We start from the raw sequence: 15000 nt of genomic DNA on the forward strand, positions 1-15000 counted from the left end.
TCTACGTACCAAATACAAACTTCCTAATTTAAAGTTTCTTTCTAATCCCAAGGATTTAGAGGGGCAAAACAGAGTAGTAAATGGTTGAAACTTAGCAAACTATAATATATAGATTTTTTATATTGACCAACAAAATATAGCTGAAAATTCTCCTGATGGAGCCAAATCTGTGACGTCAATTTTCACAATAGATCTTAAAGTGTTGGCATTTATGGTCACTGTTTTCAACTGGTCGGGTGAATGTGAGTATATATAAAGGAACGTTATTGAGAAACCTGCTGGGAGAAATCAGCAAGATGATGATCATAGTCATTTAGGATTTAGGGTATATGTTATATATATATATATTTCTACAAATGCTTTCATTCAACACTTGGCTGTGAAAGAGAGATATGTTTCCACCTAATACAAGGAAAAATGAATCTAACAAGATCACGAGATGCCGACCAGATACTTTGAGAAACTATGGCTGCTTTTCACTTTTTTCTTTTTCCTTTTGTAATTTCATTTTTGACTGACCAGCATCTTCCATCTAATTTATACTTTGCACCCACGTTGATAGTGGCAGTTGCTATACTATATAACCACTCAAATGAGCAAGCTATTGGCTACTCATCCGGTAAAAATATGTGAAAAAAGAATTTAAAAAAAAAAAAAAAAAAAAAAACTGTTCAACTCACTCGAGTTGGGGATCAGTAGGGATCTGACCGAATATATCAGGGCATGAGTCCCATTTCCCCTGCTCTCTCGCTTCCCAGTATCCACCAATGTAGCGATATGTATCACTAACCTTATCCTTGGCAAACCACCTCGGTTTCCAGCCTCGTTCTTGCATCTTCCGAGCCTGAAAACCAAATGAATTAACATAAGCTATTCTATTGATCTAACAACTTCTGAAATCTCACCAAAATAGAATAAATAAATAAGACTTCGAAAACTAATCTCTGTAGTTGTAAGATTTGACTATGAATGTAAACATTTCCTCAGAGAGAAGAGTAAGCATCTCCACAAACTAGACATATTAATTTGAAAGTGTTTGGTTATCGTTGGAATAATTCAAAGTCCTCAAGCTTGAAGAATGCATATGAAGGATATTTAACTGGGAGCTTAAGAAAAGACAAATATGAGTCGTACATTCTCCTGAAAAAGGACCAATCATGCAACATAGAATTATAGTCTACCTGCCGTTGGCGTTGCTCCAATCGCAACTTCTCTGAGTTGGCCATTTCGTACTCTCCATTTTCTAAATACCTTTGATCAGGTCTGAGCCTCGAATCTGTAGGAGGCAACTTTTCCTGCATATTGAGTAACATTAGAACCAAATTGATCCCAGAACATTTTGCAAGCTGCATATCATAAAATCTCAAATATTTGATGAAAACAGATAGAAAAGAGGGAAAAAGAAATTCTAAACTATCATCTCATCTCTTGAGTTGCAACTAAAGCGGATAAATTATCCCAGCAAACGTGAAAATCTAGTAGGAAACTGCAATAAAGTAATCGATAGGTTTACCTTCAAGCCTGGTGTCAGCTCATTCAAGGTCATAGCAAAGCGAGTAAAGTTATATCTTGTAGAAACTTTTGGTGGCTTGCTACGTTTCCAGAGTAGGTGGGATTCAGATAAAGAGTCGAATCCTTTTCCCTTATGAGGACAGTCCCCATTCACATAATGCATACTTTCATCCCATTTTCCAAATAATGTAGCCACTGTCCTTCCAGCTTTATCTTGAACTATACCCTGTACCTGCACGAGATCAGTCCTTCAAGTTTCAGTCAAAATTTAACCATCCAAGGATCTTGATATTTCATAAATCAGAAATTCTATTTCAACTTGAATCAATTAAATGAAAGCACCAGGCAATCACTTTGAAATAGAATTAACAAGTTCTTCACCATTAACAATAAGATGACATCTAGTAGATATATATTTGATGTGTGTGTGTGTGTGTGTGAAATGAGCCAGCTTAGAGTGATAAAGGTAGAGCTAGAATAACTCGTCATATAACCTCCACTTTTACTCATGATAAATGAGACCCTGTTCAAAAGTTTCACATGCACCCAAAATCTGAACGTATAAAATAAATTTTTCCAAAAGAAAATGGATTTTATTGGCTATGCTCCCTAACTTCGTAAGAGTACTAAACTGGTGATATTTTCAACATCATTGATGTTAGTGCAGCATAATCCTCAAAATCAACGTGGCCTGGGAACACTTTTACAACTTCACATTGATTTCATTTTCTACCTAAATCCTCTTGTTAGGGCAAAGAATCCCATGATGAAGAGCCATGGTGTAGAAACGATGGTCCAATGAAGATTACAAAATTTTACATCGTTTTCAGAATAAATGGAAAATATTAGTTATGTTTTCCAATGATAAGAATCCCATATCGCAGGCATATGATAAAAGACAGAAATTACCTGGTGCGGATTCCTGTCAATAATGGACTGCTCCTTGAATTTTAGTTTACATGAGTATTCACGATTTCCCTGTATGCGCATTGTACCATAATGATCACAGTACAGCTTTCCCAGTATCAGGTTGTAAATTGAAGTTGTCACCTATAAGAAATGCATAAAGGTCCAAATAATTCATTCAAAATTCTAAATGAGAAAATTTAACAAAGAGAGAATTTAAACAATGTAAAACAATCACTGGTGTAACACCTTACTCCATTGATAAACTTCTCCATCATCAAATTCTAATGTCAACAGACCAACAGGATCAAGCTGAATGGACCGACCCCAAAATTTGCTCTTCAAATTGCTATCACCCCAAAATCTCCACCCTTTTCCCTCGCAATGGCATGCAACTACCATTGGATGATGGCTAACCTAACAACCAAATTTTGAAAAAGCTATACCATATGAGAGGGAAAATATTGGATCAAGCCAAAAACAATTAAGACATTCACTCTTCCATTCAAATTCACAAACTAGATTATGTGCAATCCATGCATTTGAGATAAATAAATAAAGCAATGAAATAATGATGGGTTAAAAAATAAAATTTCAAAAGAAGGCGGATATGAAAGATTATGTGCAATCCCATTTAATTTCTCATTCCCACCTTATCCGGTCACATAATCCAATCACTGCTGGAATAACTATATGGTCTATTGGAATTCGAATTACTGAATTGAATGGAAAGATATGTAAAATAAAACAAAAGAAAAAAAAAAAATCCCTATGGCCAAATTAACCACTTATTACTAAAATCTCTGGGTCCAAAGAAATAGGAGGATATTGAGGCCAAAAAACTACATCAGCTATATTTGCTTCAAATTTGATAGGGTTTGTAACTGTTCTGCCCATAGGTTTAGCTTTTCCTAGAGAATGCTTATGTAGTTTATATTAGGCATCAAGTTCAAGCCGTGGGCATTTTTCCATTCTGCTGGACATTTAATTGTTCTGTTCCTGGTTATTACCCCCAAAAGAGAGAAATAAATCTAAAAACAAATACCTTCTCTGAGAAAAACTTGAGACCTTTATCTGGAAAATCAGCCTCATAAGTTTCCCCTAACAGCGGGTTAAATGGTTTGCAACTTCTTCCTTCTGTTGAAGCATACCCAGATACAGCAAATGCAGCTACGTTAAGAATCCTCATGAGGCTGTCACCCTGAAGAGTTGGCAAAAAGATAAAGTAATTAATAAGAAACTGTTAGGGAGCATGAAAATATGCAAAGTTTCTGCTCTTTTTTTTTCACTTTACAGAAAGTTACTTCAATTTCTTGAGATCATTAGCGGTTTGTGCAACATCTTCCATGAGATCTCCTCCTTTGCTAGTTATGACATGAGGAAAGTGTTGAAATATATGCATAACACAGAACAATAGACCATCAACTTACCCTTCTCCCCCATTCATATGCCCGATCAATGAGGTATGAATATTCTAAATCTTCAAAACACTTTTGCAGAGAAGAAAGAGGCTCATTGAAGAAGACAGGAAGACAAATTTTAGTGAGATCTTTTCCAATGTTGTCCTTAATCATTGACCAAAGACTGACACCCTTCTCCTTTTCAACTGGATCAGGTAATTTATTGCGCCGCTTAATATAAGGATAATTTTTTCCAACAGATCTAATTGATGGATCCACCTCCTCCTCAGAATCAACTGTACGAAGGCCTTCATCATCAGAAGAAAAAGATGATATCCTGTAATCAGATCCATTACTTTTGAAGGAACTTGATGATAAAAAATCACGAGTGTCAAAGAAAGTGTTTTCTTCTTCGTCCGTTTCTTCCTCCGCAGCATCGATTCTCTCATTATCATCATCAGATTCAGTTGCGCTTGCATCTGTAGCCAGATAGAAAAGTTGAGGAAAAAAAAAAAGAGTACGAAATATTTTCCAATGGCTAAAAGAATGTGCACTTGCGTACAAACACATGAAGACTAAGTAGATAAATACATTATAAGTCAATGTTTATTGTTCTTATGCTAAGAAATTGTAAAATAGGACCCCGAGACTATTTAGAAAGAGACAAGACTTAATATGTTATATGTGAACATGGAGAAAAAATAATTGCAAACATTGTCATTATATACTTGATATAGGTGAGAATATAAAATATAAACACTAAATAAAAAATATGCAAAATTAATTTGTACAGGGTTGTAATTGGTTAGCCACAGTTATCAGACTTCCAGAGTAGGAAATTTTCAAAGTTTTCTACCTACAGGCTGCGACTCTGAAAGTTCACGATTCCAATTGTCCTAAAATTAAGAATTAAGACAACCTTACATCCCACCTTTATAAAAACTTAGGCCCCATTTGATAACATCATTTGGTTTTTGGACATCAAGCTTACAAGCATCACTTCCACTTTACTAGTTCTTTATTTTGTTATGACTTTCAGCTCATACTTCCAAAAACCAGGTTATATTTTGAAAACTAAAAAAAAATTGGTTTTAAAAACTTAGTTTTTTATTTTGAAATTTGACAAGGAATTCCAATGTTTCTTTAAGGAATGTGAAAACCATGGAGATTGAGAGGAAAAAACATAAGATTTAAAAACAGAAAACAAAAAACGAAATCATTATGCTAAATGTCATTCCATTCTACACATAAATAAAAAAAACAAGCCATGAGATTGCATCCTTAGTCAGATATTTATCTTTTAATTGATTATTCTTCATTATCTACAGCTAATTATACTGTTATTTAGTCCCTTGCGACTTGTTCTCCAGAATATAAAAATAAGCTATTTCTTATCAGTGCTATTCAAATGTGACTTGTCCAGTGACTCTTAGTTCAATAGTCTTCTCTAGAAAAAAAAACTATTACTACCATCCATGAGATCTCATACACACTCTGCTGCTTGAGAGAGATCAGCTAAGCTAAACTTCACCTCAGTTCATCAAACTTAGATACAAGTCTAGTGCTAAGCTCCACTGACAACGTGTAGGATTTCACAAAAAATTCTTCTAAGCATGTTTATCTTTATTATAAGCACATTATGAGAAAACGGAGCACCACAAAGAAGTTTCAGATATCATCATTAAAAAAAAAAAAAACAAAGCTGCAATTAACACAAGGAAAAATCTCTTTAACTTCTCACATATTCCAAGACAAAAGTTGCTTCAGATAACAATTATTTTTAAAAAATAACAAAAAAAAAAAAAAGTGACAGACCAAAACACAATGATACAAAATTAATGAAGTATAGAACCATGATTATGCAGGTATAAACATGACAACTCACCACTAAACTTTTCCAGCAGACCAGGCAAGGCCCCAGGTTCATTTGACTGTCTCTGGCTCTCATCAACTACTGTGTTCTCCAAGTCAACCTTTTCTGTCTACACAAGACAAAAGGAGAGTAACTTACGAAGAGCACCAACAACCAAAAGAAAATGTTGAATGAAATGCAGAATTAGATAGTTTTACATGACTGACCTTAAGATGGTCAGTCAGTGAACTTCTATCGGAACTTCTATTGTTATTGATTTGACTAGAAGTCTACTCAATGCTAACAAAAATGGATTACTCGTGGAAATTAGAGAATCAAATTCTAGAAATACAAAGATATATTAAAAAGAGACTAGCTCAAAGGCAAGAACACAAGAATTGAATAGAAGTCTACTCAATGCTAACAAAAATGGATTACTCGTGGAAATTAGAGAATCAAATTCTAGAAATACAAAGATATATTAAAAAGAGACTAGCTCAAAGGCAAGAACACAAGAATTGAATAGCTCAATTGAGGGAAAATGTCTCAAGTGCCTATTAACAAATGGTCTGTTAGGGTTAAGCCTTGCAACAATCCAAATGGCGTAAATGATTTGATTGGTCTTAATATTATAACTATATATATAGCAAGAAGAGCATGCATGGGCAGGGAACAAGCACGGTTAACTTCAGCCATGAGGCAAAGAAATCAAGAGATCCTAAAAAACCATTTCCAGGAAAGAGGGAAAAAAAAAAAAAAAAAGAAGAAAGAGGAAAGAGGAAAGCAGCAGCAGAAGCTTTTACTATCCTTGATGACAAAACCAAGGAATCAGAATACAAATGTCTTGGGAAGAAAATTTTAGCTTTTAGCTGCAAGTAGGTGGGATCTCAAGAAAGGAATTAAATCTGAAAAGTTTTGGTATACATGTTATCTGCAAGAAATCACGGACACCCTATTTTATACAGAGAGTGAATGTTGAACCAAAGACGTGCTCTAGACATAAGTTCCAATATAGAATTGAACTCGGGAAGATCTGACTTGTGCCTCAGACAAGCATTCACTCAAGACATAAGGAAGACAATGTTTAATCATGAAAAAATGAAAACAACCCAACATGTAAATAAACTTCAATTAAGGAACTAAATAACATATGAATACAAAATTGAAAGAACCGATTAAAATTAAACAAAAAGGGCAGACACAAACAAACTGTCCTAAATATAACCAAATGGAGATATGCGAGAAGAAGTGAGAACTATAGTTTTGTCCGTTTGAAAAACTTTGAGCATTTTGAGGTTATTTGACTTCATTTTAGATTTGTAGTGGAGAAATGTAATTACTCCACAATATTTTAGTCTGCTTCAGATAAAACAGTTCAGTGAGAATAAGTATGTGTAAATAGAAAGATGAGACAATCTCTTCCTACTACATAGAGCCAAACGCCACCAATCTGCTATACAATCAACAATGGTGCAAGAACCAAAGCCAAACAACAATCAGAATTGTCGGATGAAGAGATGTACACGAAAGTAATGGGTCTAAATAACCGATATATCAATTGGGCTTAAGTCCCTCTATGGAATCAACAATGAACGTAGTACCATGCGGGAGGGGAAAATGCATTTGAGCAAAGTGGCAGCTAATTATTAAAATTAAGAGATTTAAGTGCTTACAAAGTCATGAAAGAGTAAAATTACAAACTCAAATTCCCCTTGCATTCTATCAGAAGAATTGATAGAAGGGAAAGATGTATACAATCTCTAAAACAGAGTAACACTGTATGCCCCAGCTTCGAAGAAATCGAATCGGAAAGTTCCAATCATAGTAGGAAACAGAAAAATAATTCTGAATTTGATTCATATGAAGTATTCCAGATTCAGTTTCAATGTACCTCTAAGTGTCGCAGTGTGTCAATAAGTTGCCACTGCTTCTGCTTGAGCAACAAAAGCTGGCTTTGCAATGCAGCAAACTCAGTCTTCATGATATTTTCAGTGTCCTGAATGGCTGTCTCACTGACACCCTCTTCAAGAAGCCGCTGTCTAATCCTCTCAGTTGACACAGACAGGAAGTCCATAGGCGCCATGAGCTCACTGTTAGACATCCTTGGGAATAATTCTTTCACTGCCTGCAATGCATCCATCCATGCCAACCGATCCTCGCGGGTCTCTGCCCGCAAGTGAAGTCTTTTTGTCCCAGTGAAGATGGAAAACCTCTTGTCATCTGATCGGCTTTCTCGAATTGAGGAAACCTGTCATATCAAAATTCAACTCAATGGTGGCAAATGAACAACAGAACCAGATGTAAATTAAAGTAACATCAATTCTCAAGTCCCATTCACGATTTATAGGATCAGATAGAAAACTCTACTAAAATCCAACCGAATCAGTTATAATCATGGATGAAGACGTTAAATTTCAATTAATAAAAAGGGATGAAAAACATAACTAGTCCTTTTCTTCAAAGGGGAGGAAACGTACAAACTAACAATGGACACAAACTGAATGATAAAATGAAGGAAGATGTTGATACGCAATATCAGCACCTCCAAAATAAAACGTGAAAATTAGGATCACGAAAAGAAGAAAAAATGAATGCCATGGTTACTTGAAGGCAGTTATTATAAAGAATCAGTTCAGATTGGTGAGACCTTAAGATGAACTTCCCCAAATGGCTTACGCCTGAGTGGGACCTGATGAGTCTGACCAGAGAACCCGTTCTTATGCCTCGAAATCCTCCGCATCGACACCTCGCCGATGACCTTGGATCCCTTCTCCGTTTCCTCATTGACGACGATCTTATCACGTCCATGAATCTTATAGTATGACAAAACACCATCCTGAAGCACAAACCAACGTGGGCGCCAACCTTTGCCGTAGTTCACCCACTTGTAGAGTATACCGCAGATACCATTCCCAACAATATCATTGATCTTGACGTCAACCGGAGGCTCCCTGGCGGAGGAATGCCGTCCAACCATCTCGGCAGCAAAAATACTCCGCTGGCTAAGACGTCCAGGATCGCTACTACTAAGACTCCGGTTATGCCCATGATTGGAAATTCGAATCGTGGGATCGGATCTGGACGCAACAGAGACAGCAGGAGAGGCCGGGGAAATATGAAGGTCCGGCATCGAATAAGGCGGTTGTTTAGAAGGGGAGTTGTCGGAGACAGTAGAAACGCAGCAGAAAGAATGCATAGGGAATTGAAAAGAAAAGGAAAGAAATAAAAAAGAACAAGAATCAAAGAAAGAAGGGATGTGAAGATGATGAAGAGATGGCGGCGGAAGTGAAAGTGACGTCGTGGGACTCGGGCGGAGGTTTCATTGATCCAATTTCCAAACGAAGATTACAGGAAGAAAGCGGTTTGGATTAATACATCGCTTTATAAGGAAGCCGCAGAAAACCAACCGACGGCCATGGCTAGAGAGAGAAGAAGATGAATTCAGGAATGATAAATGAAAACCGAAAAGCTCGGCGGAAAACGGATTTCAATTATAGAATGGAAAGAAATTGATGGAGAAAAGAAAAAGAAAAAGAAAAAGAAAAATCTAATGTGTTTGTTGAAAATGGAAATGGAAATGGAAATTGGGGGAATAAGACAGGAGCCAAATCGGAGAAGAAGAAGGAGAAGAAGAAGAAGGGATTAGCTATGTCGTCCGCTGACGATGCTGACACGCGGCGACTGCCGAAGAATCGACTCAATGGGCAAACCACTTTAAATATGGAGGTCGCCGGACCGGACGGGTGGTTAATGCTTCTATAAATTCTTTTTTTTTTAAAAAAAAAAAAAAAAAAAAAAAAGATTAAATATTTTTTTAATTATAATTAGTTAATTAATTGAAGGGATTTTGTTTGGATGCGGGAGCGTGCAGGAATTAGAATGGGGAACGGCGCGGGTTTGGTGGAAGATGTACAGTTGGGTGAGGTGGTTCCACAACGTGGGGACGGATGAGGGTTTGACGGGAACGAGGAACTCCCTGCTAAGGCTTTTTTCGTCTTTTCCTTTTTTTTAAAAAAAATAAATAATAAATAAATTACGTAATTTAATTTTTGGGATTTTTGTTGTTAATGTGAAATGTGGTGTCTTTGTGAAGGAAAAGGGGAAAACATCTTTGGTAGGAATGATATGTAAAGTGGAGGATACGGGTTGACTCCATAATTCTTTCCTTACTCAAATGGATTTTCTTTCATTTTTTTTTTTTTTTCCTTTTCTTTTTTCCATTTTCATTGGGCAATTTTAATACGTAAAGGGACAAAGCGAGAAGTTGTCCAAAAAAATAAATAAATAAATAAAAGAGAGAAGTAACCAACTAAGCCAATTCGATTATAGAGCCAGAGTGATCAATTTCATTATATTTGAAAATTATGTCTAGCATTTTTCATATATTTTTTTTAAGGATTTTCTAATTTTTACCTTCGAATATCGTTAATGTTACCATTATAACGTTATTGTTATTGATTGACCCTAAATTGTAACAACAAGAAGTCAATTGAAAGTAAACACTACAAAGTAAACAGTCTCAATCATAATCAAATTATAATTGTAAAATATTTATGTAAACGTGATTAAAAGCAATCCAATTATATTTTATTGACATTATGATTAATCCATTAATAAAATTTTATTACAATTACAATAATTCCAATTATATTTTATTGACATTATGATTAATCCATTAATAATTTATTACAATATATGAAATCAAGAGCATATATGATAATTTTTTTATTTTTTATTTTTGGTAATTTTGGAAGTAAGGCTTTTTTTAAAACCTTTTCATTTTAATGTTGTTAAGAGTATAGCTAAGTTTTGAAAATTGAAATTAAAAACAAATATTATTTCCAACAATTATTATTTTTTCTCCATGGGGGGAATAATCTTTGGTCATGTTATTTGGGGTATTTTTTTTAACTTTTTGAAAAGTTGACCAGCTTAAAAGCTGTAAAAATTATGTAAATCAATTGACAGTGGTATTTGGAAGCGTGTGGACCAAAGGAAAAAAATATAGGTCTATATTACATAGATTAAATGTATGTATACATATGACATTTTTAGATCAACAGTAATCCTTCCTTAAGGTTGGAATTTTATCTCTAATATCGTGACATTATATATATTTTATCGTTCATTGAATTTTAAAAATATGTGTACATACTTGTAATATGTAAGGAAAACGTAATTCCATTTTTAATTTTTCTAACACATGTATACATATCTATATACAAATACTTTTGAACTCTTTAATAAATTGTTTTCCAAAAATTGGTTTTATGAAATAATTTTAGTTCTATTTTACCCACCCAAAAAAATCCATAATTATCTAAATTTCATTTGTGCTTATATTATATTTGGGTGAATCATTTTACAAAAATCTATAATGATTTTTTAATGGGCGTTACTTAATTTAGATATCATGTATCAATGTATTTAAAATTAGATTAGTTTTGAAAATTATGACTAAATATTCTTAAATTTTCAATTTTAATTCTAGTAAGTCGTTTAAAAATGTGTAATATCTTTTAATTTTGTATCTAATAATTTCATAAGATCTTAATAATTTTTAAAAAGTAACTGTAATATTAGACAATAAATTATTTTGTTTGTCTCTAATTAAACTTTAAATTTTAATTTTTTAGCTCATAGATACTTTAATTTTTTTAAAAAGGAATGTCCAGGACTAACACACAAATTGAGAATTTAGGGTCTATTAGATTTTTTTTAAGGGACTGTTTACATAAAAAACTATATTTAGGTCCTATATTTCAAAAATGTTTTTAAATTTGAAATTTTTTCAAGAAAGGCTTTTAATATGATTTTTGGACAAATTTACCATTTTTTTATTATTTTTATTCCCAATTTTATATATATTACTCTATTTTCAAATTTTTTTTAATGATTGGGAGAAAAATTGCATTTATTATGGAGAGAGAATATTCATTTAATATGATTTTTTTTTCATATTTTCAAATGAAAAGAGAAAATGTATTTATTTGTTGAAATTTTTTCCTTTATTTCATTTAATCGGAAAGAGAAAATACATGTAATGATTTTTTTTTCTATTTTCATTGGTTTCACGTTTTTTCTTTACCAATTTGTGATTATTTAAAATATACCTCAGAATATCTTGTTAGGAATTTGAAAATATTATAACCAATATATGAAATATACCGTTATAAATTCAATCATTGACATAAAACACGTATAATGCATTTATTCTGAGAGAGAAAATGCATTTATTATTATATTTTTCCCTTCGATTGTAGAGATAAATGCATTTGATATATATATATATTTTTTTTCCATTTTCATTTGGAGAGGAAAAATGAAATTTAATATGATTTTATTTCCATTTCGTTTTTCATGTTGATTTTTGTTATTATGTGAAATATTTCATTGTTTGTTCATTTGTACATGTAATATTTTTCGTTGTTTATTTGTATATATCAATATATTGGGGTTTTTTTTTACGGATTAATTGTTATTTTAAATATATCTTAAAACATTTTGATGGATTCATGATTATTTTAAATATACCTAAGAACATTTTGTTAGGTATTTGAAAATATTTTAACCAGTATATGAAATATACTACAGTTTATAAATTAGAGATTGACTCAATGCTGGACATAAATCACAGTATAAACCAATATATGAAATATACCATAGTACATAAATATTTATAAATTTCATTTACACCATAGTATATATATGATAATACAATAAGTCTAAATAAATAAAGTACTCGTTTATATTAAATAAACGAATACATATACTACAATATATATCAAATTTTCTAGAAAAGCTAAAAAAAAATACATGTATATCACAGTATATATAAAAATAGGAAAAAAATAAAATACATCTTTATATGAGGGTTTATAATACATAACCCTCCATCTTCATCTCTTCTTCTTTAGCCATGGTCACTATGGATCTCTCTCCCCGTCGTCGTCGATCGGATTTGCTCGCCTCGTCGTGCCATCGATCGAATCTGCTCAACCCGTCACCGTCAATTCACTCCACACCGTCCGCATCATCGATTTATCCCACGTCGTTCGTGTCACCTCGTGCCGAGCCATCAATTCACTCTACGCCGTCGTCTACTGCCTACAACTCACATCGCCGAAAGGAGAAAAGAGATGGAAGAGGAAGAAATGTGTGTGAATTATGGGGGAGAGAATATATGAAATATATTATTAGGGGAGAGAAGTATGCAGGAAGCACATAGAAATAAATAAAAAATAATATATATATATATATATATATATAACGTAGATGAAGGCTAAATTGTAAATAGCTACTGCTATTAGTGAAAATAGGGAGACCAATAAATTTTTTTCTTTTTGTAAAAAATGAAATGTTAAAGACATTAACAAAGTATATATCTTTGTTTAAGCCCTTTTATGTAGAAATATTTTTTTAAAGTAACTATATAAAAATATAAATTTTAAAAGTTCACACACTAAACTTTTAGTTTTATATAAAATTGTGAAAGGTCTTAGCTGTCATTGAAATTGTTACAATCAATGAAAAAATCTCTACTCCACGTTTATAAATGTATAATTTTGAAAAAAAAATAAAATAAATTATAATCGTGCACATTTAAAATAACCAATTTAAAAAATGTAACATAAACGTGAAGAGCAAAACCTTCAACTACTATAAGAAATGGTTCAAAATGTTTTAAATTTATGTACATGATAAAAAATTTAGACAGTGGCTATTCTAAGGTATGACACGATAAATATTCAGATTTTCCCTCAGTTTAATTTATGCATCGAAAAAAAAAAAAAGAGTCAATATAATTTAATTTAATATATAGAAGTAACCTGACCAACCCTTTCTTCTTCTTATTATTATTATTTTAATAAAAAGCTACCAAATTGGAGAAAAGTCTTAAACCCAAATGGCGACTCATGTATTAGAAAAAAAAAAGAATACATGATTATAATTTGTTCGTGCAATCTTGTGACTTAGTTAGGCCGGTTGAATACTTTTATTATTGTTGTTCTATTTTCTGTTTTTATTTTTTTTTTAAAAAACATATATAATGATGGATAATTATGATTCGTTTGACAAGATTTTCTATTTTTAAATTTTATTTTCATAGTTTTCTGTAGAGAAACTCTCGAATTTCTAATAAATTTAAAAATAAAATATGTTTCTAATAAGTAAATAAAAAAAAAAATAAAAAGTAACATTTAAAAATTTAACTTGGTTTTTGAAAAGGGAAACATTAGGATGCTAGAGAAAACAAAATATATATGTAGATCAGCGTATAGGAAACAAAAGTTCGGGGAGAAAGATGAGAGAAAAAAATACGAATAGCTCAATAATGTGCCGAATGAAAGATAGATAAATTGTTTGGAAAAAGAAAAGCGGTTAGAGAGGACCTAAGACACAAATAAAAACATGGTTTTAGAGAGAAAAAAATAAGAAAAGTAAACATAAAGGTTAAGGGGTTGTTTGAAACATTATTATATTTATAGTCAATAAGTGAGTTATTATAATCTATGTTTTAGATGCATACTATTTCTTGGGTGCAAACTAAACTAGTTGAGTTATAATAATATGGGCTTGAGGTATATATCATTTTAGTTTGAATTATAATATTACGTATATGAGATGCAAATTATCCTTAGTATGTATTGAGTGTAGATTATCTTAGTCCATTTTCCATTAATATTTCAATTTTCTTTTATAATTACATTTTTATACTTTAATTTAAAAAATGATTTTGATCACATTTTTTATGCTTCATTTTTTTTTTAACCAATCAAAGTTGAAAATTTTAATTCTTTTTTTTGTAATTACATTTTTATATTTTAATTTAAGAAAACATTACTTTGTAATTTAACAGTTCTATATTATTTTATATTTAAGTGAAAATAGAAAATCATTCAAAATAATGTGAATATATTTCTATGTATTTGAACATATAGAAATTAAACAAAAATTATACAAATGTTTTGTTGGTTTTTTGGCAAAATATTAAAAGTGTAGTTTTCCTACATAAAAAAGATTTAGGAAAGTCATGGGTTTTTCCTACATTGAAAAGGTTTAGGAAAGTCATGTGTTTATCTTACATAAAAAAGATTAAAAAAAATCATAGGCTCTAAGCCTATAAAAGGAGTCTATGTCTTTGGTTTTCAGTCATCCAGTTAGAAACACTTTAAGTTTAGTATACTAACTCTAATTAAACTCCTTTCGTATTCTCTAGTTAAGAGCGTAAAAAAAAGTGTGAGCAGTCAAAAGCTTTGAGAAAGTGCTATCGTAATTGGGATCGGAGGAGGGAATTGTTTTGTGTGATTATAACAATTTTTCACATAG

The 15000-nt window shown here is 32.1% G+C and overlaps 1 protein-coding gene across 1 annotated transcript; it reads right to left on the reverse strand.

The window, feature by feature from the left end:
• Positions 1 to 263: 263 nt before the first annotated feature.
• Positions 264 to 9446, reverse strand: LOC120067134 (Pleckstrin homology (PH) domain superfamily protein). The gene is made up of 10 exons (XM_039018570.2): positions 8318 to 9446; positions 7562 to 7918; positions 5704 to 5800; positions 3849 to 4297; positions 3464 to 3619; positions 2668 to 2835; positions 2422 to 2562; positions 1514 to 1744; positions 1182 to 1295; positions 264 to 844 (listed from the first exon to the last, which is right to left on the reverse strand). Exons 1-10 carry the CDS (start codon positions 8864 to 8866, stop codon positions 677 to 679), a joined length of 2430 nt encoding a protein of 809 aa, XP_038874498.1. The 5' UTR covers positions 8867 to 9446; the 3' UTR covers positions 264 to 676.
• Positions 9447 to 15000: the final 5554 nt, after the last annotated feature.

This window comes from Benincasa hispida, chromosome 12 (assembly GCF_027475165.1).
Source record: "Benincasa hispida cultivar pf3 chromosome 12, pf3_genome.v1.1, whole genome shotgun sequence".
Classification (NCBI taxonomy): domain Eukaryota; kingdom Viridiplantae; phylum Streptophyta; class Magnoliopsida; order Cucurbitales; family Cucurbitaceae; genus Benincasa; species Benincasa hispida.

Excerpts from the sequence above, each read along its gene's own strand:
- LOC120067134 (XM_039018570.2), bottom strand. The coding sequence starts at position 8,866 with ATGCATTCTTTCTGCTGCGTTTCTACTGTCTCCGACAACTCCCCTTCT. Across the intron at positions 7,919-8,317 it reads TTGGGGAAGTTCATCTTAAG|GTTTCCTCAATTCGAGAAAG; the intron begins GTCTCACCAATC and ends TTGATATGACAG. Across the intron at positions 3,620-3,848 it reads CATATGAATGGGGGAGAAGG|GGTGACAGCCTCATGAGGAT; the intron begins GTAAGTTGATGG and ends CCAACTCTTCAG.